The following is a 24,565-nucleotide window of genomic DNA, read 5'->3' as shown; positions in this document are numbered from 1 at the left end:
AACAAAAATAAGAATCTACAAAACAGTTATCAGACCTACAGCTACATATGTATGTGAAACATGGCTGCTTAAAAAATCAGAAATAGACCTTTTAGAAAGATGGGAGAGGAAAACACAACGAGCAATATATGGAGGTGTGAAAATAGATGGACAATAGAGAAGAAGAAATAATAAGGAACTTGAAAAACCATACAATGAACCAAAAATAACGACGGCAATCAAACCTCAGAGAATCCGATACTTAGGACACATCGAAAGAATGGGAAAGGCGAGAATGCCAAACATGGTTCGGTTACGTAAACCAATACAAAAAAGAAAAATAGGAAGACCAAGAAAAAAATGGAAGGACAGCGTATATGAAGACTTATAAAAAGTAATATTGTAAACTGGAAAGAAAAAGCTTTGGACCCAAAAACAATGGAAGGAAGTGGTGAAGAGATGTATGGAAAAACTATAAGGAATATTAAGTGTAGTATTCAAATACTTGGGATGTTTGCTGAATGAGGGTTGGGACCCCGAGAATGGAATAAAGAGCAGAGTCGAACAAGCCAGAAATGCTTTTTTGAGGCTTCGTAAGTTTCTGACTGATCGCAAATTGGACTTCAACCTCCGATACAAGATGCTTAAGTGTTACGTGTGGCCTGTTTTCCTGTACGGAATGGAAGCATGGACGTTAAAGGCCAGTTCCATTAACAAACTTGAAGTGTTCGAAATGTGGTGCCTGCGTCGAATGCTCAGAATATCATGGACGGACAGGGTCAGAAATGAGGAAGTACTCAGAAGAGCGGGCTTACAGGATAGGAAACTTTTTAATTATGTAAAAAGTAAGAAGACTGCATACTTGGGGCACATTATACGAGGAGAACGATACACTTTTCAGCAACTGATACTCGAAGGGAAAATAGAGGGTAGGAGAGGTCTCGGACGTAAAAAAATGTCATGGCTGCGCAATATTCGACAATGGACAGGAATCCACAGCTATGAAATGCTTCGCAATGCTGCTAAAAACAGAATTATTTAATCCAGAATATTTAACATCTCACCTGACAAGACGATGTACGGTGGACGCCTACGCAGAAATGCATGGCACCTTAAGAAGAAGAAGTGTAGTATTAAGTGTTTTATATAAAAAAATATAATACTGTACATAATATTATAGTAGTATAGGATATAGCATTATATATAATATGTAATAGTAATTGTAAGGAAGAATTAAGTCTTTAGCCCTATGCCTTCAAGACCTGTTGAGCTTACCCCAATGGTGGTAAAATAAATTTAAATACACTAAAGTTTTATATTTTTCTTAGTCACAAATTGTTTCACACAAAACTTTTCACTTTATATACAGATAACGTTAATCAGCTTCGAACGATAAAACTCTTCAGGAAAGGTTAAAATTATTTTTAATTTAGAATAACTTGTAGATGTAGTATTTATATTAGATTTTTAATGCCAGTAATTTCTACTGTTCATCAAATAAAAGAAAAACTATTAGTCATAATATGCGTACCTTTAGTATTTTCTGAGATACCCTGTTTACTTCGTTTGCTTTAGATTCAAGTTGTCTAATCATTATAATATCCTTAACCACCTCTGGTGTGTCGTATCTAGTGGCGATTATAAAATTTTCTGACGCTGTTTGAGACTGTATTTGTTTTAAATAATCATAAAGTGCGACCAACAGAAATTGCCTCTCTTTTATGAGCTCCTGCATGAGAACTGGTCTACTAATAAGTTCTGAGTATTTGGAATACTCGTAGATGAGCTGTAAAAAAATAAATATATTATTCATTTATGAAATTAATTGTAAAGCATTTTGGGGATAGTGGTAAGTAAATCGGATTTCGTTAAAAAAATACAGGGTGAGTCATAACTATTGGGACATAGACTAAGGACAGGTTATTAGGACCAAAATATGGCTATTGGGCCAAATATGCCTTAATAAAATGTTGCTGAGAAAAAAGATACAGGGTGTTAAAGTTAATTTTTGTTTTTCGTTTTTTGCTAATAGTTTCCCTGTATATTTATAAATTGCTATCAAAATTGGCACAGAAGCATAATCTTAGACAAGAAATAGTATTTTATTTACAATTTTACGTTTTGTCATAGAGGGCGCCACGTGGATCATACCTAATGATCAAATTGAGTCTAAACTTTTTCTGATGAAACTTTTTAGTAATTTTTATTAGAAAATATGACGTAAACATCATTTTTACGTAAAATTGGTACTCTTGTTTAAACATGATAATTTTAACCGTTTTCGATAAAAACGCAGTCGAACGGCTTAGAGTCTTAAAAAAGGATTTCAAATATTATTTCATTTATGAAAAGTATGCTTTGGACTGTCAGATAATTGTTGTTGGTAAATGTCATTTGTTCAGAGTAAATTATTTTGGATGTGACAGTGTAGAGTAATGTTGCATTTTTTAAAAGTAATCATTACTTTTTTTGATTGAAATGCTTCGTCACAATCATTTTACTAATGAAGAAATGTGAGATATGATTTGCGTATACGCACAAGAAAATTTTTGCGGTCGCTCGGCAACCAGAAAGTATGGAATGTTATACGCAAACAGAAGGCAACCAAATCACAAAACTTTTGCAAGATTATATCTTATTTTAGGTGAAACTGGGTCATTTCACACTAAAAATCGGGGTGGTCGACCGAAACAAATCACACCTAATCAAGAAGATGAACTTTTGGTTCGAGTAGATGCAAATCCTGAAATAAGTTCACGACATCTATCAGCAGCAACAGGAGTAAGTCAGTCGTCTATTGTTAGAATTCTAAAAAAAGAGAACCTCCATCCTTATCCCTTCACTCCTGTTCAAAATTTACTTCCGACAGATCTTCCACGACAATTACAGTTTTGCCAACGTATTCTGAATAAACATCGTAATGACAGCCACTTTATTAAGAATATTATGTTCACCGACGAAGCAACTTTTACCAGACGAGGGGTTTTTAATTGGCGAAATAGTCATTATTGGGAAGAAGAAAACCCGCATGCTATTAAAGCTAGACATTTTCAGCATGAGTTTAAATTGAATATTTGGTGTGGCATTATAGGCGACCAACTACTAGGGCCTTATGTTCTTCCTCCGAATTTAAATGGAGATTCTTATTTATTCTTTTTGGAAAATACTCTTAGTGATATTTTAGATGATCTCTTACTGGATGTAAGAATAAAAATGTGGTTTATGCAGGATGGAGCGCCACCTCATGTTTCATTAGCTGTTAGAAATCCTCTTAATGACGTATTTTCTCAACGATGGATTGGCAGAGGCAGTGATTTTCAATGGCCACCAAGAAGTCCTGAGTACAACCCGATAGATTTTTATTTTTGGGGACGTATGAAGTCCTTAGTTTATGCCAATGAAATTAATACACGAGACGAACTTTGGAGATACATTCAAAATGCAGCTAATCTTATAAGGGGACAGAATAATATTTTTTTAACGTCCGAAAATCCTTTATAAAAGAAATTAGAAAATGCATATAAATCGGAGGAGACCATGTAGAACATATAGTTTAAGTTTTTGTGAGTTCTTTTAAGTTAAAGTGTGTTTAGTTTTGATTTATCGTCAAAACGGAAACCTTACGTTAGTTGCAACTTTGTTTATTAGTTTGGTATTTGATAGTGGAATTGTAAATAAAATACTATTTCTTGTCTAAGATTATGCCTCTGTGCCAATTTTGATAGCAATTTATAAATATACAGGGAAACTATTAGCAAAAAACGAAAAACAAAAATTAACTTTAACACCCTGTATCTTTTTTCTCAGCAACATTTTCTTAAGGCATATTTGGCCCAATAGCCATATTTTGGTCCAAATAACCTGTCCTTAGTCTATGTCCCAATAGTTATTACTCACCCTGTATATTTATCATACTAACTTAATTTAATTTTATAATTAATTTTGGTGCACTGAGTACACATTTAGTTAATTCTTTTATTTTTTGGAGAAATTCAAAATATTCTGGTGTTTTTGAAAATATACGTACGTTTATTGTGTCATATGCCGGTGGAAATTCGACAAACGAAAATGTTAAACTAAATTCGTAGGGGCTAGATAAGATTTGTTTCACTGTAAAAATTTGTTCTATTACTAAAATGTTTGCTTTAAAGCCTGATTAATTATTTTCACCTTTGGGTTCAATTTTGTTCTCGTATTCATACTATATAGTGTATCTTGTAATACCATTCCCCTATATAGTTTTTACATTCTGCAACGTAATATTTTTTGTGTATTGATCATGGGATAGCTTCCTGTCACATTAAGATAGGACGCCTGAGGTGGGTAGGCCATGTAATGGGGATGGAGCAAACCGACCCAGCTAGAAAAACGCTCCTTGATAAAACTATTTTTCAAAGGGATTTGATAGGGACGACTGGAAAAAAATTCTCGAGGAGGCTAGGACCTACACAGGGTTGTAAAGCCAAAATGGTGATGATAGCTTCCTGTCTATTGTTTGGACATTTCTTATTTGCTTTACATGTAATAATTTTGTGATATTTTCTGGCAGCCCTTAGCCACCTTCTTTTAGAATTTTTGAAGATTTTTGATTATAGTTACAATTTTTTCCTTGACTAGCCCTGCTTCATTGTGATTTTTGGACTACTGCTTTTTCGTACATACAGGTTGGTTTACATTAGTAGTAGCATTCTATTAAATACAGATCAAGTTATACTTCACAAACAAACTTTTTATCCTTTAACATATCTTCTTTGCTTCTGCTGCTACTGCCATATTCACAATAAATTTATTTGCAATTAAGTTATTGGTTTTAACATACGTTTTTGGTTTCTTTATTATCCTTGATATCGTGTCCAAATAATATTTTTTTTATTTATTTATTATTTTTTAATTGCATTCTAAAAAATTTTTATTCTCATGAGTTCTAAATTTTACTTTCTTAACACTCCGTTAGGCACGTGATAAACTAAGACACGGTTGGTCACGCGGTCTACGATTGTAGACCATTTTATTTATATTATTAAACATGAAAGTCTCAGTTTCAATAATACTACTGCATTAAATATATTTGTAAAATGATTAGTAATGATACTGACCAGTTTTTATAACAAAAGGTTTGCTTATTTCTGTACTAGACAATAAAAAGACTACTCCATACATTGTAAAATTTTTATTAACCACTGTACCTAACAATACTTAGAACTGTTGTAAGAATTGTTGTACCTAACAATACTTAGAACAAAATCACATAAATAAAAGTACTGTTAAAAAATTGTATCACTTAGAGACTACAGAAAAGGTCACATTTTTAGTCAGTAAAACAATCATTGCAGATTTCTTTCATGTGGTTTTTGCATGCAAACGCTCCGCACTTTCCACAAGACTTTCTAGAAGATTTGTTTAAATTTCGAGGACAAACATGTGAACGCCCGACATATTTCTCTGGTCGCACAGGGGTTGAGGGAGATTATTTTCTATGCCCAGCAGAGATTGAGCTCGCTTCCTCATTTCTCTGGGCAACCAAGGAATTGTTGATCTTACTTTAATTTGTGTTCGGATTAATTCCCAGGCACACTTTTCAAAAACGTCACTGCGTTTTATTTTCTGTTTGGGATGATTAGCCTTATACACGCAGAAGCCGTTTATGCCAGAATTATTCAATACATTGTTAAACACAACCATTGACCAATGGCGTGTATTTCTTGCGACGTTATAATTCTGACACAACTGATCTACCATATCCACGTCGATTTTGGTGTTGTTATAATCAGTGATCATTACTGGCTTCCTATCATCTCCAGTATCTTCATCTATAGCATCAACATTGTGCATGGAGGATATCAATACCACCGACTTACTTTTTTTGAGACATATGACACCATAGTACAATCAGCTTGGAAACCAAAAAAAAAACGACTAAACTTCTCGATTTTTCTGGGACAGAAACTCTTGAGGAACCTCTAGTCTGTTTTTATTTTCTAGTGCCCCAATATGTAAGTTTTTTCTTCAATAAGCTGTTGACCAATGATAAACTGCTAAACCAGTTGTCTGCCGTAATATTACGACTGGTACCTGCGATGGGCTTTATCAACCGAAAAGTTAGTTCGTTACTGGTATTTACAAATTTGTAGGGACCTTCTGGCTGGGTTCCCACGTAAGTTTCCAAATTGAATGTATAAAACGTTTTTGCGTCTACCAGAGCAAATGGTTTTTTGTGATATTTGGCTAGCTTCGTTGGGATGTACAGTTTAAACGCACAATGTTCCCTAAATGCTAATATTTGTTCATCTACTGTAAGATACTCACCAGGAATGAAGTTATTTTGGAAATTTAAGAAAAATATTTCCAGAAGTTCTCTAATGGATACAAGTTTATCAATTTCTCTTCGCTCTGTTCTTGTCTCTATATGATCGAACCGTAGACATCTTATAAGCAGTCGAAACCTTTCTTCTCTCGTTGCCAGATAGCATGACTCAACTCCGGATCCTTGAGAATTATCCCATATTTTATGTAATTTTTTTCTGGAACTTCTAAGAACACTAATCAAGAACAAAATCCCAATACAAGCACGAATTTCAGTTTCATTAATTTGTCTACAATCTTGATTTCTTTGGTAATTGGTCCGTATCTTTTTAATAAAAATATTTGTCGAGACAGTTATTACTCTAATAACTGTTTCATCCAAAAATAACTTCAGGCAATCAATTTTAGTTTCAACAGTGCGTGCGTTTCCTTTTATACCAGGCATAAGTTTGATAAGATTTTGAGAATGGATACTAACTTGTAAATCGGATCTATTCCTTTTCCATTTAGTCACCCTCTTTTCCTATAATATATATATTTATATATATTTATATATATATATATATATATATATATATCTATATATATATATATATATATATATATATATATATATATATATATATATATATATATATATATTCAGGGATTCTACAGTATTCACTGCCTTTCCTCGCTCAACCGTTTTCATCTCTCTCTGTTGTCCCATTTTCCATCGTTTAGGCCTCTCTTGTTCATGGCGTCGTCTACTTCGTTCCTACAGGATTTTCGGGGTCGTCCTCTTTTCCTCCTTCCTATGGGGCTCCATTCCGTTATTCTCTTTATCCACCTGCTGTCACTAGTTCTTCTTACATGTCCATACCACTTGAGTCTTTTTTGTTCTATGTATGTTAGTATGTCTGTTTCTATTGACGTTCTTTGCTTTATTTCATCATTACTTCTCCTATCCATTCTTGTTACTCTGTAGCATCTTCGCAGGCATTCTATCTCTGTTGTTACTATCTTACTGCTGTTTTTCTTATTTATGATCCAATTTTAAGCCCCATATGTCATAACATAATACTTCGCACTAATGTTTTATAAATCTGTGTTTTTGTCTTCATATTTAGGTGTCTATCCCACCATACTGAGTTAAGTTGTCGGATTGCTTTTCTTGTTTTTCCTAATCTTTGTGTAATTTCTTCCTCTGTTGTTGCCTTTTTCGTGATTATAAACCCCAAGTATTTGAATTTATCCTTTCCTTTGATTGTTACCTTGTCATCAATCTGTAGATATTCTATCTTCTTCACTTGTAGATAGGTACTCTGTTTTCGCGAGGTTAATATCTAGGCCAGCCTTGGTATATTCTTCTTGTAATTTCTTCATCATGTAGCTGAGGTCGTCTTGGTCTTGTGCAATCACTACTTGATCGTCTGCAAAGCTTAACATATATAGGTATTTGTTCCGTACCGGTACTCCCATGCCTTTGCATTTTCTTTTCCATGTAGTCAAGGCTTTCTCTAAGTATATTTTGAATAGGGTTGGAGATGTGGAACAACTGTGCAGGAGCCCTTTTGTTGTGGTGAAGTCTCCTATGATTCTTATTCCCATTTTAATGGACACTTTATTTTCTTTATACAGAGCTTTTTTAGCTTCTATGAGTTCCGTCTGTATTTCCAATTTGTAAATTGCCTTAATATACATTTGTACATTGAGGCAATGTACGTTCCTTTATCTAAAGCCAAATGCTCCGATGTTTTTAATTTAGCAAAATTTACATTCACGTCGAGATCATCTTCGGACTCATCATCACAGTCTTTTTTTCCCCACTTAATATCCCCTGAAACCATCGAGACCAAACTTCCGGATGGTTGCTTCGTTCCACCTCTCTTCTTTTATTATCAGACATAGTATTATCCAAAATATATTACAGTAGCTACAAGTGTACCAAATGGTAATAAATAAAAGTTACCTTGAATTTTGAAAACAATAGAATCAAATATCTGCAATGTAGCCAGATGTTGTAACGTCAGTGGACACGTGGTCTACAATCGTAGACCAGTACTGTTCTATGCTTGAAAAAATACTCAACTGAAGTGCCAAACACAAATTAAATCATAAATTAGAATAAGACGCCCGTTAGCAATAGCTACTGAGATGCACGCGCATGTAAGAGAAAATGACAAAGATATGCAAGTATTTTAAAAGAAGTGGACTACGACTGTATACTATGCGCCTAACGGAGGGTTAAATTAAATAGTTCATCTTAAGAACTATATTGGTTTTTACATATTGCTTTAACTTATAAGTTCTACTATTCACAGAATTCAAGAATTACAGTTCTGTTAATTCTTGATTATTACACCCTTTCTTAATTGGGAACTTAAATCATTTTTCACTTCTCATAAAATGATTATCATTGTGCTTCACTCCTTTATTCTTTTTTTATCTTCATGGATACTTCCTCATTGTTAATTAGGGTTAGATTAGTTGTAATATATGTTATTAGATATTTGAGAAGTGGAATCTTCAAAATTAGTAACGATATTGTAACGTTATAAACGTAAAATATTTGTTATTCTTCTTTAAATAATTATTTTGGTTTAATTTCTTTTAATTTTATTCATTTATCAACTTATTCCTTTATTTTATTATTTTTTATTTTAAAAATAGTTGGCGCTGAACTCTTCGATCCACTTTCTATTTGCTAAATATTCTATCATATTCTTAATTCCAATTTTCATTTTAACTTAATATTCTAATTCCTGTATTCACACCTCATTATGTTCAATGAGATAAAACGAATAGAAATTTCTATGCCTCACATCAATAAACAAAGTATATCTGTCAGTTGGCAACTCTGCTCTGCTATGTCACTTTATTTCAGAAGTAGGGCCAATTCAATTGTAATGTAGATTAGTTTTTATAACTAATGTCTTTTGTTTATTTAAGCTGTATTTTCAGTTAAAAATTCATTTATATTGTTAAGTCTTTTCTAGGGTGAGTAAATACCTAGTTGATCAAGTTTTTAATCTTTTTTTTTTAATTACGTATTTGACTTAACTTAAAACTACACGTCACGTTTTATTTTTTAATGTATTATTGCCATTTGCAGTAAGTATCGTAAATATAATTTAACCAATTTATTTAATAATTATTATATTCATTTTATCCTTGCAAATTTGCTACTTGCTATTTAGAATTTATAATTGTTTGTAATCTTTACCTTTACATGACAAGCAAATATTTAAAAAGATATGATGCTGCTAACACTAGGTTCACTATTCTAGTTTTTTGGCCTAATATCAGTTTTTGTCCACCTTTTTGGGTGATGACTTTCCGAACCATATGGTCGATCATTGGGATTAACATACTGCATCAGGTAGCTGCTGCTATAGGAACTCAACAGATCCCTGGAGTTTAATACTAATATTTCCTACTATATCTAGCAACCAACAACTACATCCTGTATTCCTTTCTACTTAAAGACAACATCAGAAACCATAAGTATCATTTAAAAATCTTTTTTGTAAAACTGTAGGAAAGATTTTCTTTGATTTTAATTTAATATTATTTTTTTTTTAATTTGTTATACACAATAAATACGATTAGTTAATATTTTAGTTTATTTGTCCTAGCCAAAGTCAGTTTTCAATTTTACTTCTAAGATAAGACGTTCTCACACCTAAAAGACGCACACAAAAGAAAGTTGTGAGTTTTATTATTCTATGTTAACTCTCAACTTTCGGAGGTAGTTATACTATAACTCATTGGTATCCACCGTTTCTAATGGGTCGTTCGATGGTTACAATATTTTATTTCTCACCTAGACGTCTATGTATTATTTTTTGTTTTATTGTAACGTTCACAAAATTTGTACCGTAGCAACCAGCTATAAATCGCTTCGGAGCATTGCGAAGATTCCGAAACATATTTTTATATCTATCAAGACTTATCTACGAGCAAAGATGGGATAGACCAGGTCTCATGGCTGGGGATATTTAGAGTAAAACTTTAAAAAGTGCAGACACAGAAAATACAAGCATACGATATACGTATGCTAAAAGACCTTAATATGGAAAATGAGGTCCAAGGCACGTTAAATGAGCAAGTCACTGCAATCTAAGATGAAACGAAAAAAGAAATAAGGATCAAACCTAATACAGAAAGGGTTAAGTAAAAAAAAGGAAAAAAGGTAAAAAAAAAATCAAGAAAAAAATCTCGGGTAACAGATGAGATCCTCAAGCTCTTGGACGAAAGAACAGAAGCCAAATATGACCTGAATAGATATGAAGCAATAAAAAGTATTACAACAAGAAAAAAATCATGGAAGCGAAAGAAAAAGAAGCAATAAAAAGATGCAAAGAAACTGAGAGTCTACAGTTAAAACACGTTGGTTATAATGTACACAGAAAAGTTTAAGAATTCACAGGCTAAGGTGGAGACATAAAGGAAATATAACTGATTCTGACGAAAAGATCTTGGACTAACAGAGTGAAATAATAAAGTGGAAAAAATACCTAAAAATACTGTTTAAAGATCAAAGAGACAACACGTTTGGGCTAGCTAGAAGAAGAAGTACATAATAGGCCAAGAATATTACAATACAAAGTTCATTCTGCATTAATACAACTAAAGAATGGTAAAACAGCAGACTACGAGAATATACAAGGAGCTACTCTGACTATTGGCAAAGAATAAATCAAAATAATTACAAGGATATTCAACAGCATAAATATACAACTCTAAATTGGTACCATCAAAATGGCTAAAGTATGAGTTTGTCGCACTTCTGAAAAAAAAAAAACACCAGCAAATTAATGCGAAGGATACCTTATAATAAACCTCATGAGTCATCTTCCAAAACTGTTTCTAAAGATAATCTATGAGACAGTTTACACGCTGTTTGAATGTCAAAGTTCCCCCAATCATTTTAGGTTTAAAAATGACTGTTCTGTTCATAGTACAAGCCTTATTCCAAAGATGCAGGGACAACAATAATGGCGAGATATATGCATGTCTGGTTGATGACAACAAAGCGTTTAATCATGAACAGAACGCCCAGATAATACAAATACTAAAAGAAGAAGGAATTAATAACTAAGATCTGAGAATAGTTGGAACTCTCTACCGCAATCAAATAACAAATTTCCGAATTAAAGGTGGACATCTTAGTGTAAAAATTATATGTGAATTGAGATGAGGCCGTGTTTTGTCTTCTTTAATCATCAATCTCTACGCTGAAAAAATAATTAGCGAAGTTTTGCAAAAAATTAAAAGAGGCATATTATTAAATGGTTAGATGCACATTAAATAACACCAAATATGCAGATTACACCATTTTATTTACAGACAACCTAGAAAACCTGTTGAGAAGTCCTTATAAATATCACGTATCACAGTCAACAATAGGAACTCAATATAGACGTAAAGAAAATAAAGTTCATAATAAGATTTGTTTGTCAGCTATCTTCTCAGAATGATCAGACGACAAATAAAAGAGATGAACGAACTAATAAAAATGAAACACATTTAGACGAAAACATACTTTTGATCCCTATTTTCTAAAGACGACGATATTGAACCACAAACACCAGAGGTGACAACAAACGAAAAAATAAAGATTAAGGAGGAAAATGTAAAGGAAGCATTAAGGAAATTAAAAAATAGAAAATCACCAGGAGAGGACAGAATACCAACCGAACTCCTAGTACGGAGGACCGATCTGACCAAGCAACTATTGAAACTAATCCAAAAAATAATTATAACACTAGCAGAAGAACAACAAGTTTTTAGGTCGGGAAGATCATTCACCGACGCTATATTTATAATGAGGCAAGTGTAAGAGAAGTGTTTGAATACAACAAACTGGCACATCTATGTTTCGTAGACCGTAAAAAGGCATTTAACCAGGTCAAATTAAAGGACGTTATCCACTTATTGTACACACTAGAGATACCTCTAGGAATAATCAAAACGATCGATAATATCTACCAAAACAAAACAATAAAAGTAAAAGTAGAAGAAGAATTAACCGACCTTATTAAAGCTGACAATGGGATAAGATGAAAGTCCCCTATTGTTTAACCTAATATGGATAAAATAATAAAAAAGTAAGAACTAAAAAACAGTACCAGATAGGAGAAAATCAACTTAAAATAATCTGCTATGCAGACGACGCAATACTACTCTCCTAAAATAAAGATAATTTACAACGTATGCTGCACCAATTTAATATAACCGCCAGACCAGTTAACATTTAACAGTACCCAAAAAAGATAAAATTACTTTACAACAGCAAATTTACTAATATGTAAATTGTAGCTGAAAGGTCAGATAATAGAACAAGTGATGGAGTTTAAATATCTAGGCATCACATTATCTAGCTATGGAAAGCTCAAAACTAAAGTGGAAGTTCCAGTGAATAGAACAAACAGAGCCACAGTTTGCCTAAATGAAACAATATGGGGAAATAAAAATATCGGGAATGAAATGAAAGGCAGAATTTACAAAACAGTCATCAGACCAATAATGACATAAGCAGCATTAACAGGACCTGATACAGAGAGAACAAAAAGGATTTTAGAAACAGCAATGATGGAAACACATAGAAATATGGTGAGACACTATACGACAGAGCTAGAAGTACAGATATACGCCGTAGATACAAGGTGGAGAACATCAAGAACTGGGTAAGAAATAGAGTAGTAGAAGAAAACGATCATATAAGCCGAATGACAATAAATAGATTAGTAAAGACGGCAAGAGATGGTTCTCCAGTAGAAAGACGATCAGTAGGAAGCTATAAGAGATAAGAGAAAGCTATCTTTTCATCTTTTAGGGGATATGCCTGTGTCTTTTACCTTCTGGTCTTTTACCTTTAAAAATCACTTGGTATAAAAGTAAGAGTGCTACGATGTTACGTCTTCTCTGTGCTGTTTTGTGATGTAGAATCGTGGACCTTGAACAAAAATATGTCCACGAGCGAAGAGTATTTTGAGATGTGGCACTATCGAAGACTATTTAAGGTCCCATAGACTGACACAATTACAAATGAAAAGGTTCTGAGAAGAATGGAAAAGAACTAAGAGGTACCGAATATCACCAAATCTCGAAAACTACAGTACTTTGGACGCATTATGCGAAACGTATCCAGATAAGCCCTTCTTCAAGCTACACTGTAAAGAAATATATTTGGATATAACCTGATTTAACAGAACATATGTGTTTTCCGCGTTGCTGTAGATAAGATAAACATTGCCATGACAATTGCCAACATTAGGCACGGATAGACACACAAAGAAGGAGAATCATATTTAACTGTAGCAAGAGACCTCCATATTTTAGGATTTACATGTGTATTTGGTCTTTACCGATCCTTAATTACTCTTTGAGGTTGTGAGTTTCCTTATAAGGTGCTACAGTTATATCAAACACTATTATACCAAGCGGTCCATATGTATGGAATAAATTCATTTTTAGCGTTATTATGTACTATCTGAAAAAAACCTAAAACAGGTTGATTTTTATTCTTAAATTGACAATTTACAGTATGAAAATATTATCCCCTTTCAGCACCCCCTTTGAATTATAAGCACCCCCTCGAAAATTTTAAATGACAAAGGGGGTCGTGTGGTACTTTAAATTAAATGTTCAACTTGAGCACCATTATTCACTTCTTGACAATAACCGACGTGATTTTGGAATTCTCGTACAACATTTTGTATGACCTCGAGGGTTATTTTGTTAGTTTCTTCCGTTATCCTAACTTTTAAATCAGCAATATTGCCTGGTCTATTATAATATACTTTAGAAATAATCAGGTATTTTCGTATCTGTTCTGCTAAACATTAGGGACAAAACTTTGAAGATAATAATATTAGTCAAAAAGCCAAATAAACAATTGATATGAATCTAGTAGGCTGCTGTCATTTAGGTATTTAAAGTTACTAAAAGACGTCAGTATAATATTTGTGCGCGTATTAAATATAGCTCATTTGTCCGAGACTCAAAGAATAGACATTTTAATTTTGATTGGTTTTGGTAATAAAACAAGAACTCAAAATGAGGTTTGTGAAATGTTAAAATAATGAATACCCTGGTCAACAAGTTTAGCAGTCTACAGTAAGAAAAATTGAAAAGAAGTTTCGTTATACTGGACATGTAAAAAATATTGAAAAACTAGGTAGAAATGTTAAATTTACTGATGAAAAAGAGTTAGATGTACTTCTAGAGATTGAGGAAAATCCACACAAGAAAACTCGAAAACTGGCTGCTGTCAATGATGTAAGTAAATCATCTATTTTAAGAGTTTGGCATAAAGAAAAATACCACCCGTGCCAAGTTCAGTTGGTTCTGGAGTTAAATAAAGATTATCCCGATAGAAGACAAGAGTTCTGTAAAATAATGATGGACAGAATGAACGCAGATTTGCAGTTCATAAACAAAATAGTTTTTTCTAATGAAGCGACGACGTTTCATTTAAACGGAACGGTTAACAAACTCAGAGAAAATCCTCACTTAGTGTGTGAGACTCACGCAATATCCTACAAAATTAACATTCAGGCTGGTATCATTAACAATAAAATTATTGGTTCTTATTTTTTTGAGGGCACAGTTGATGGTGAGGTTTATCTAGATTTTTTTATTAACATTTTAGTGCCTACATTACGAAGATTTTTTCCTGATGTCAATCATCCAAATAAGATAGATCGATCTATTTACTACCAACAAGACAGAGCTCTTCCGCATTTTGCACGTATAGTTAGAAATTATTTAAACGAGTTTTTTCCCAATAGGTGGATTGGAAGACGTGAAACGATCGAATGGCCGGCTAGATCCCTGATTTGACTCCTCTCGATCACTTCTTATGGGGTTATTTAAAATCCAAAGTATATCTTAATAGACCAAACAGTATTGCTGATTTAAAAGTTAGGATAACGGAAGAAATTAACAAAATAACCCCCGAGATTGTACAAAATGTTGTGCGAGAATTCCAAAATCGCCTCGGCTATTGTCAAGAAGTGAATGGTGGTCATTTTGAACATTTAATTTAATTGAAAATAACATTGAAAAATACATTCTAAATAATATGTGACATTATCTTTATTCGACCCAAAGAGTGAAGATCAAAATTTTACACCTTCAAAATCAATTTTCTCAGGTATGATTGCACCAAACTTAAAAAACTTTGTATTTCTGAACATAGGACTAAAATTGCTTTCTAACAAGGTGCCACACGACCCCCTTTGTTATTTAAAATTTTCGAAGGGGTGCTTATAATTCAAAGGGGGTGATGGAAGCGGATAATATTTTCATACTGTAAATTGTCAATTTTAGAATAAAAATTGACCTGTTTTAGGTTTTTTTCAGATAGTACATAATAACGCCAAAAATGAATTTATTCCATACATATGGACCGCATGGTAGTGTTGCAACCATTCTTGTTGGTTAATGTCTTTAAAGTGGGCGGTATTTTTCTGTTCTATTTATTTTTTATAATATTTTGTTATCTTAAATTTTTCTTACATGTAAATCATTTTTAATTTAACAAATCAACCTTTCCCTTCAATTTTTATACTCCATTTCGAATTTCTTCGTGTATCTCTTTATTCTTCGTGTGTCAACTTAGTCGTATTTTGCAAGTACTTGTGATGTGTTTGTTTATCTTAAATAACTATATTTTTAGCCTGTTAATTCCATTTTCGTAATTTCCTTTTTAATACATGTTTTTAAATTTTACAAATCCTCATTTATATCTGGTTTCGGCGTCTATTATTGAACGTACTGATTTATTGGATACGTATGTATTTAGATTATAATAAAGTAAATGAGCATTCTTAAAAAAAAAACCTTAATTTTATTTACGGAAAGATTTAAGAAGCCGGTAAAATTACAATTTAAAAAATGTAGATGGGAAGGTGGCAGATACCCTTTCATTCAAACGTAAACTCCACATAATCCCAGAAAATCATCTTTCCCTGTGAGCACTGAACACTGTGAGCCTTTTCAAAAGAAAAGACTAGACTGCTAGTTGCTGGCATTCAGGTTATACAGAGTTGATGAAAAAAAGTTAAAAAGGACGAATTTATGTACAGAGAAAGTTTGAAGTAAGTATTTTAATAGCAAAAATTATTTTGGAAATATATGCCTAAATTTTGGAAAACTTCATATCTGAATGCTCTTAGCATAAAACTTTATAATTATACAAGTTTGGCCTACAAAATAAAATCATAACATATTTATATTTGCCATATATATATATTATATATATATATATATATATATATATATATATATATATATATATATATATATATATATATATATATATATATATACTTATATATACTTAATACTTACTTAATCTTGATAATTTTTATGACCTACAATTCAAAATATACTATACCTGTCGTGTATTGCCGCTCATATCCGCCAATTGCTTTTTTAATTTGATTGCAATTCGTTTTTCGGTTGGTTGGATTAAATACTCAAATTTCTTTTCCGCTTTTGTTAATATTAAGGTTGTATCCAGGGTAAGAATAGTTATATCGATATCTGAAAAAAAAATTTTGGCTAAACTAATACAATATTATAATAAGGTGATATATAATTCTAAGTAAATAATAATGTGATGCATAAAAATTAAAGGGCTTACTGTGAAACAATGACAAGCCATACATCAGTTCAAAAAGAGTTAATGCTATGCTCGGTTAAAATAATAGTATAAAAAGCCACTAAAAATTTATTTCAGCCCTTCGTTAATAGATGATGCGATAAACTTATGGTTACACTATTACATAGGTCTAATTTGTCTTAGTATCTACTCGACATAATGACAAGCCACATCAAAATGGTGAACATGGGCGGAAGTGATTCGGTTATTTCTGTGAGTTTTGACGATTCTAACAAGAAAAATACTGAATTTTAGTCGACGTTTGATGACAGTGACCGTGATCCTGACTATGTACAATCTAGAAGTAACTCAAGTGATGAAAATACATCGGCATGTAATTTTTTTCTTAAATGTGACTTGTCACATTATTACCATTCGAGATTAAAGTATGATTGTAGTGGCTTGTGGCGTGGCTAGTTATATTATTGCATTTTGTTGTAGGATTATGAACAAAATTCTTCAAGAAAAAGGACAAAACCAAACACACCCGACAAAACTCCAACAAGTCGATGGAGACGAAGAAATGAATACTGTTATGCAAGATCAAAAAGAAAAATTCGACGAAATTTAGGGCAACCATATGAGAGGTATAGTTTCAAAGTGTACAATCTCCATATTTCAGAAAAAATGAGTTAGATGTCGCGTTACGTTGAGTTTCTAGTCCTGAATCGAAACAATAAAAAAACTATTTTCAAAATAGTCATTCTCCAATAAATTTTGAGGGCAGAAAATTAGACTTTAATTCAAAACGTACAATCTCCAATGGGTTTTTCTTGTTTATAGTGGCGAATATTTCAAAGCGTGCAATATCCTGTTCGGACTTGTCAACAAATCTCGCGCTAAAAACGTTGTGTTTTTACATTATATATTACTGTTAGTTGCATATGATTTGTGAAGCAGCACAGTTTGTTTATTAAAGTAGTATCATATTTTTTCGAATTCTTAAAATAATAAATCGTGTAATGAAGGTAAATGTTACTCCTGTAGCTAGTAATAAAGCTCGAAAAAAACAACGCATTACCACATCATGAAAAAGAGTTCAGCAAAAAAATTGAGGTAAGTTGCATCAAAGGATTTTGTATATCTTTGTATAAACATGGATTTTATTTTAGGTATAGTCCACATTCGCTCCCAATTTATCCGAAATGTGGACACAAAAGTGGTGCTTTTCAATGTATGTTACTACAAATGAACGAAATTATACGTTTTCACTCTAAATTTTATGGGACGAAGGAGAAAACATTTCAAGATAATTTTCTATTGAAATATTGCAAAACAGTTCCAATACAGCGTAAACGCCCAAAAAATTCACAACATGTTACAAAAACATTTCAAACACGATTTTATATTCTGACTAACGAAACCAGAATGTTGGCTGTGTGTAAGAAAGCTTTCATGGAAGTTTTGGGTATAACAGGGAGACGAATTGATACAGTTACAAGAAATTTCTATAGAACTTCCCTTCCTGCAATGGAAAATCGAGGTGGCGATAGAAAGCTGGAAAAGTACATGTTGAAAAAAAGTGCTGTTATGGATTTTATTAACAAATTCCGCGTAATTGAATCTCATTATTGCCGGGGACAAAGCCAACGGTTATATCTGGATTCTTCTTTGAATATAAAGTTGATCTGGAAAATGTACTTAAAAGAAAATGAAAACTTTCCAGTAAAAGAAAGCTATTTCAGGAAAATTTTTAATACACAATATAACCTTGGTTTTAGTTCTCCTAGATCCGATGCATGTTCGAAATGCTTACAATTGACTGAGAAAATAAAAACGTGCCATGATAACGACATGAAAGCCAACTTAATCATCCAAAAAAGGGTACATACGTTGAGGTCCAAAGCATTGTATACCCTTTTAAAAGAACTGGATGAAGGTGTAGAAACGTTTTCTTTTGACTGTCAGAAAAATTAAGTTTTGCCTGATTCCGGATCAACAGGCGTATTATGTACAATTTTACCGTTGTCAGAGGAACTTCCAAAAGTAATTTAAATCCATCTAAGGTCACTTCTTTCTGTTGAACCGAAAACGAGTACAAGAAGGGTTCGAAAGAGGTTGCCTCCTGCATTTATTACATTCTTGAATGGGCTAATTTTGGAGATGATATTCATACTATCAGGCTCATGTGTGATGGATGCGGAGGCCAAAACAAAAACACGACACTCATATCTATGTGTTGTTATTGGTTGTCTAGACAAGATAAAATTAGAAAAATTGAAGTAATATTCCCAGTGAGAGGATATTCTTTCATGCCTCCAGACCTGGTTTTTGGGAATATCGAAAAGTATATTCAAAAAAAGGAGATAATTTTAAAACCACATGAATATCTGGAGAAGTATAGTACTGTTCATTGGGTTGGAGAATTAGTCGAAATATATGACTGGAAAAATGAAACAAGCAAGCACATTAAGGCTCCAGGACAGTGACATTTTGCTTTCTCAAAAATGAAGAGGATTATTTTAACTAAAAGCTCTCAAGGCACAGTGTTAGTTGGCGGTGAGTTAGCTTATAAGACGGATGTTGGTGTAAGAAAATCAATAACAAAAAAAACTAAGAAGATTGAAAGAATGACTGCCAAAATTCCGAAGCATAATGTCGTGGTCAATAACAACAAAAAGGTTGATGTTAATAATTTATTATGTTGTTATTTTGGAGAGGACTGGAAAACTAATTCCCGTTTAAGTTTTTACAAATTCATCATCATCGAAGACAATTGAGAAGACAATGCAGCACCAGAAAATGGAACTGTCGACGATGAAACGTTGTGTGAGAACGTCGAAGAAGATGATGGATTTTCCATTTAATTAACTATTTTTAAATAATTAAATGTGTATTATCTCAATAAAATAAATAAGTTTAATAAATGATGTTCGTAAGTTATTTTCAATGTGGACAAACTCCATTAGTTATTTTCATAATGTACAATGTCCAAATATTTTTCTAGAATTACTTTATTATTTTTGAATAGTTTAAAGAAAAAATTTGTATATTAACTCGTAGTTGTCATATAAATGTAATAGAAAAGAAAAATTAGTTTAATTGTTCATATAAAATGGGTTATCCGTGTTTTTCGATTACTGAAAATTTAGGAAACATGGAGATTGTACATTTTGAAACTATACCCCTCATATGTAAGCGACAAAACGAAAAAAAAATGGTAGAGAATTAAGACGGTCGTGCAGTTGCACTAACAAGTGTAGGGAAAAGCTTCAGGGCCACCAGAGCAATATTTTTAACGAGTTTTGGAACCTTGGTTCATGGAAGTTATAAAATAGCTACTTATTCGGATGTATAGGTATTGTTAAGAAAATGTCCTACCGAAAGAAGCAAAAACATCAGAAATCGCATAGAAAGAGCGAAGCAGTCTACTCCATTAATGTTAATAGTGAAACTACACGTGTCTGTAAAACAGAATATTTAAATATCCATAGACTTTAAGCTTTTATGGTCAGAGTAAAGAACATTGTTCACAAGATGATAGAAGGGAATCTAGTGCCAAAAAGAGGCAACAGGGGAAAGCATGCAAAGTGTGTGAACAAAATATCTGATTCAGAAATACTACGTGTTAAAAACCACATACATTCAATTCCAAAGTATCAAAGTCACTACAGTCGACAAGAGAACATAAATAAAGTTTACGTGGATCCTACTATGAGTATAGCCAGTCTCTATTCGGATTGTCCCTTGGTGTAAAGAAGCGGGAATTAAACTATTTAAGGAGCATACTTTCCGTAAGATATTCTGTATCGAGTATAATATTGGATTCAAGTTGCCAAAATTAGATACTTGCAAGACATGCGATGAAATTAATATCCAAATAGGGTCAGGAAAATCAGAAAAAAAAAGATTATAGCGAATTAACAACAAGACTTAACTTGCACAAGTGTAAGACTGAGGCATTGCAACATAAGAATACATGTGTTATATCGTTTGACTTGCAGCAAGCTTTACCGATTTCCAAATTAACCACTGGTCCTAAATTTTATAGCAGGAAAATATGGATGTATATTCTAGAATTCCATGATTTACGGAAGATGCTGGTCATATGTTTGTCTGGGCGGAAAACGTTGCAAAAAGAGGAAGTGATGAAATTGCATCAAGACTCATAAAATTTCTAATTTCAAAGATAGGTGAAGTAGAACATCTCGTTTTCTTCACGGATAATTGTTCCGGGCAAAACAAAAACTGGATTTAATTGCCTTTATGGTTCCAGCTAGTGAAGGGACAAAAGCTTAAGTCTATTACTCACCCATTTTTTAGTCAGCGGACACACTTACCTTCCCTCTGACAGGGATTTTGCTCTTATAGAAAAATGACATACACCGCTTGTGTACTCTTCTGAGGAGGGGCAGGAATTTTAAAAGAATCCAATACATGGAAGCCCTTCAAATTAACTATTATGAAGTAGAAAGATGATACTGGCTGTATGGCAAACTGCCAAAGCTATATAAAAGAAAAAAGTAGAAAGTAGAAAGATTTTGTCAATGTACATGTACAACCACTCTTAAAGAGCATTAAAAAGAGTACTCCCACTGATGACCAGCAATCTTTGGATTTTTCCAATGTTTTTTCCTTTTTATTCATTAGTGATAACAGAAAAGCATTTTACGTTATGCATTATGTGAATGGGAATGAAACCTACAACCCCGTTACTGTTGTCAAGAAGGGACGTCCAAATGTGCTTTCTGTATCTGATTTACAACAAAAGTACATTGACATTATTCGGATTCGGATTCTACATAACTTTAAAGTATTATCACTTCTACAATAGTTTACGAGAGTATGTCGGCCCTGATGTTGCTGATGAGGTCGCCGAGCTGGTTGATTAAATAAGATTTTAGGTATTTATTATTAATGTAATAATGTAACAAGCCACATTTTTTTAATAGACTGTTTTTGAGGCTTGTCATTGTTTCACATTAAGCCGTTCAATTTAAATATTTTATACTAGAATGTGGCCAGATTCTAACGCATCGGGAATCTTTAAGTATGATTTATGATGTTCTACTAAAATTCTTTTGTTTTGTCACCAAAAATATTCTCTATGCAGATTACTTTGGTATAAATCCATTTGAGACATGCAAAATAAAATGTTTTAAGATTCACAAAAGTGTAAATGTGAAATACATATTAAGATGTGTTTAAAATTTTTTACATTCATATAGACACACAATGGGGTGTAGAGTTGTATTATAGAGGTAGCACCTTTTATCGGAACGACCACATCGAGCGTCATAGACGGGAGATGGTTCTTGATAACTGGTCCTCATAAGACAGCTAACTCTCACTTATGGCTCCACGTGCCACACCCCGGGTAACTGCATTGGTCTGCAGGCTAAACTAAGTGAGGGTAGCCAGATATGGTGAAAATTTTACCGAGCGATTGCCGGTATAAGCGATCTCCCTCTTGCTGACCAACGGCTTCGGGCGGATGAGTTGGTAAGTGGTAGGGATCAAACTAGCACGCAGCATCTGACCCAGACTGGGCGGCTGCAAATAGCGTCTATGTCCAGAGGATCGGCTAAAATGCAAACCAGAGAAGGCAACGGGAAACCACTCTGGTATATATTTTTCAAGAAAACTACAATGAAAGCACAAACAGAAATGGCCCCTAGTCCCCGGCAGATCTTAGATGATCAAGGAGTGCGAAGAATCCCCGGGAGGAATAGCCTAAATATTTTAAATACAAACTTTAAGATTGAAACATGGAACGTTAGAAGTCTGTTCGAATCAGGAAAACTAGCAAATGCATGCCACGAAATGAAACGTTTAGGGTTACAGATATTGGGTTTGAGTGAAGTTAGATGGCCAGGTTCAGGTAAAGTTAAAACCATGAACAAAACTTTCTATTACTCGGGTAATAATGATTCGGTTTATCGTAACGGGGTTAAGGTAATTTTAGAAGACAAATATAACAATGCCGTCACAAACTTTGTGCCATTTTTGGACCGATGTCTTCTTATTCAACTATCCGGAAAGCCAGTGAATATTAACATCATTCAAACTTATGCCCCTACGGCCGATAAACCCATAGAAGAGCTAGAAGCGTGGTATGCTGACGTAGAAAAACTTATAAAGATGACCAAAAAACGAGACCTAACATTTATCTTAGGTGACTTTAGTGCTAAGTTAGGTAGAGGAAAAGTTTCTGGATTGAGCGGAGACTTCGGACTTGGAGCAAGGAACGACAGGGGAGAGAGAATGACAGAATTCTGCCGACAACACAACATGGTAGCGACAAATACATGGTTTAAATTACACCCTCGCAGATTGTACACTTGGACTTCACCACAACACAATAAAAACAGAGTAATCCGTAACCAAATAGATTACATATTGGTCAACAAAAGATATCACAATGCAATCATCAGTGCAAAAACATATCCTGGAACTGACATCAATTCCGATCATAATCCTGTTGTTGCAAAAGTTCGCGAAAGATGGAAACTAATAAAGAAACAAAAACCTCAACACCAACTATTAGACATCCAATTATTGAAAAACGACACCATACATCAGACAGTAAATAAAGAATTAAACAAAAATTTAGGAAATATCGACCACAATAGAATTAGCGAGTACGATGACATAAACGTTCTGTGGAAAACTATTAAAGAACAAATGAACAATGTAACGGAAAAACATCTAAAAGTAACACCTAGAAATAACAAACAGGAATGGATGACAGAAGAGATTTTACAATTAATAAACAAACGAAGAGAATCTAAAGGAAAAAATGACAAGGACGGAAAATACAAAAGACTAAATAGAATAAATCGAAAAAAATAACCGAAGCAAAAGAGAAATGGTTGGAAACAAAATGCGTGGAAATAGAAGAACTACAACAAAGGCACGATTTTTTTAATTTACATAAAAAGGTAAAAGAATTTACATCGACTACCAAGAGAACGACTTTTCACACCATGCTGAACACGGATGTCAAACTGCTAGAATCAACAGAAGATAAACTGAAAGAATGGGAAAACTATATTAAAATTCTTTTTCACGACATACGAGAAGAACCAAGATTGGAAAATAACAACGAAGGGCCAACAGTTCTGCAATCTGAAATCATAAATGCAATTAATCATCTTAAAACAAATAAAAGCCCAGGTCCAGACGGAATATACCCAGAAACGTTAAAATTAATCAGCGAAGAAAATATCGAAATATTTGTCATTTTATTTAATCGCATTTATGATACAGGTAAAATACCCCAAGATTGGCTGGAGTCAATATTCATCCCACTACCAAAAAAGCCAAACCCACAACACTGCAATGAGTTCCGTCTAATAAGCCTTATGAGTCATGCAGTAAAAGTCCTACTAAAAATCGTACATAATCGTATCTATAGAAAGTGCGAAACAATCATCGGAGACGATCAGTTTGGATTCAGAGCCGGCATGGGAACGAGAGAAGCCCTGTTCAGTTTACTAGTTCTCGCCCAAAAATGCTACGACCAACAGAAAGATATATTTATATGCTTTATAGACTTCGAGAAAGCATTTGATAGAGTAAGACACGACCTACTATTAGAACGTTTGCAAGAAGTCGGTTTAGATGGAAAAGACATCAAATTCTTAAAAAACTTGTACTGGAACCAAAACGCCAGAGTAAGGATCGAAG

At 33.2% G+C, this 24,565-nt stretch overlaps 1 protein-coding gene across 1 annotated transcript in view; it reads right to left on the bottom strand.

Annotated features, from left to right (window-relative positions):
• The window catches only part of btv (dynein cytoplasmic heavy chain beethoven), a 344,345-nt gene that overhangs the window by 277,235 nt on the left and 42,545 nt on the right, over positions 1 to 24,565 (bottom strand). Inside the window, exons 7-8 of the mRNA XM_072524490.1 lie at positions 16,670 to 16,818; positions 1,511 to 1,765 (exon numbers count right to left, since the gene is read on the bottom strand). Of these exons, the coding sequence (XP_072380591.1) occupies positions 1,511 to 1,765; positions 16,670 to 16,818 (404 nt within the window). The remainder of the gene's footprint in view (positions 1 to 1,510; positions 1,766 to 16,669; positions 16,819 to 24,565) is intronic.

Source organism: Diabrotica undecimpunctata, chromosome 3 (assembly GCF_040954645.1).
Source record: "Diabrotica undecimpunctata isolate CICGRU chromosome 3, icDiaUnde3, whole genome shotgun sequence".
In the NCBI taxonomy this organism is placed as follows: Eukaryota; Metazoa; Arthropoda; class Insecta; order Coleoptera; family Chrysomelidae; genus Diabrotica; species Diabrotica undecimpunctata.
Note: the sequence above shows the minus strand (reverse complement) of the source record. Positions and strands in the feature narration are given on the sequence as shown.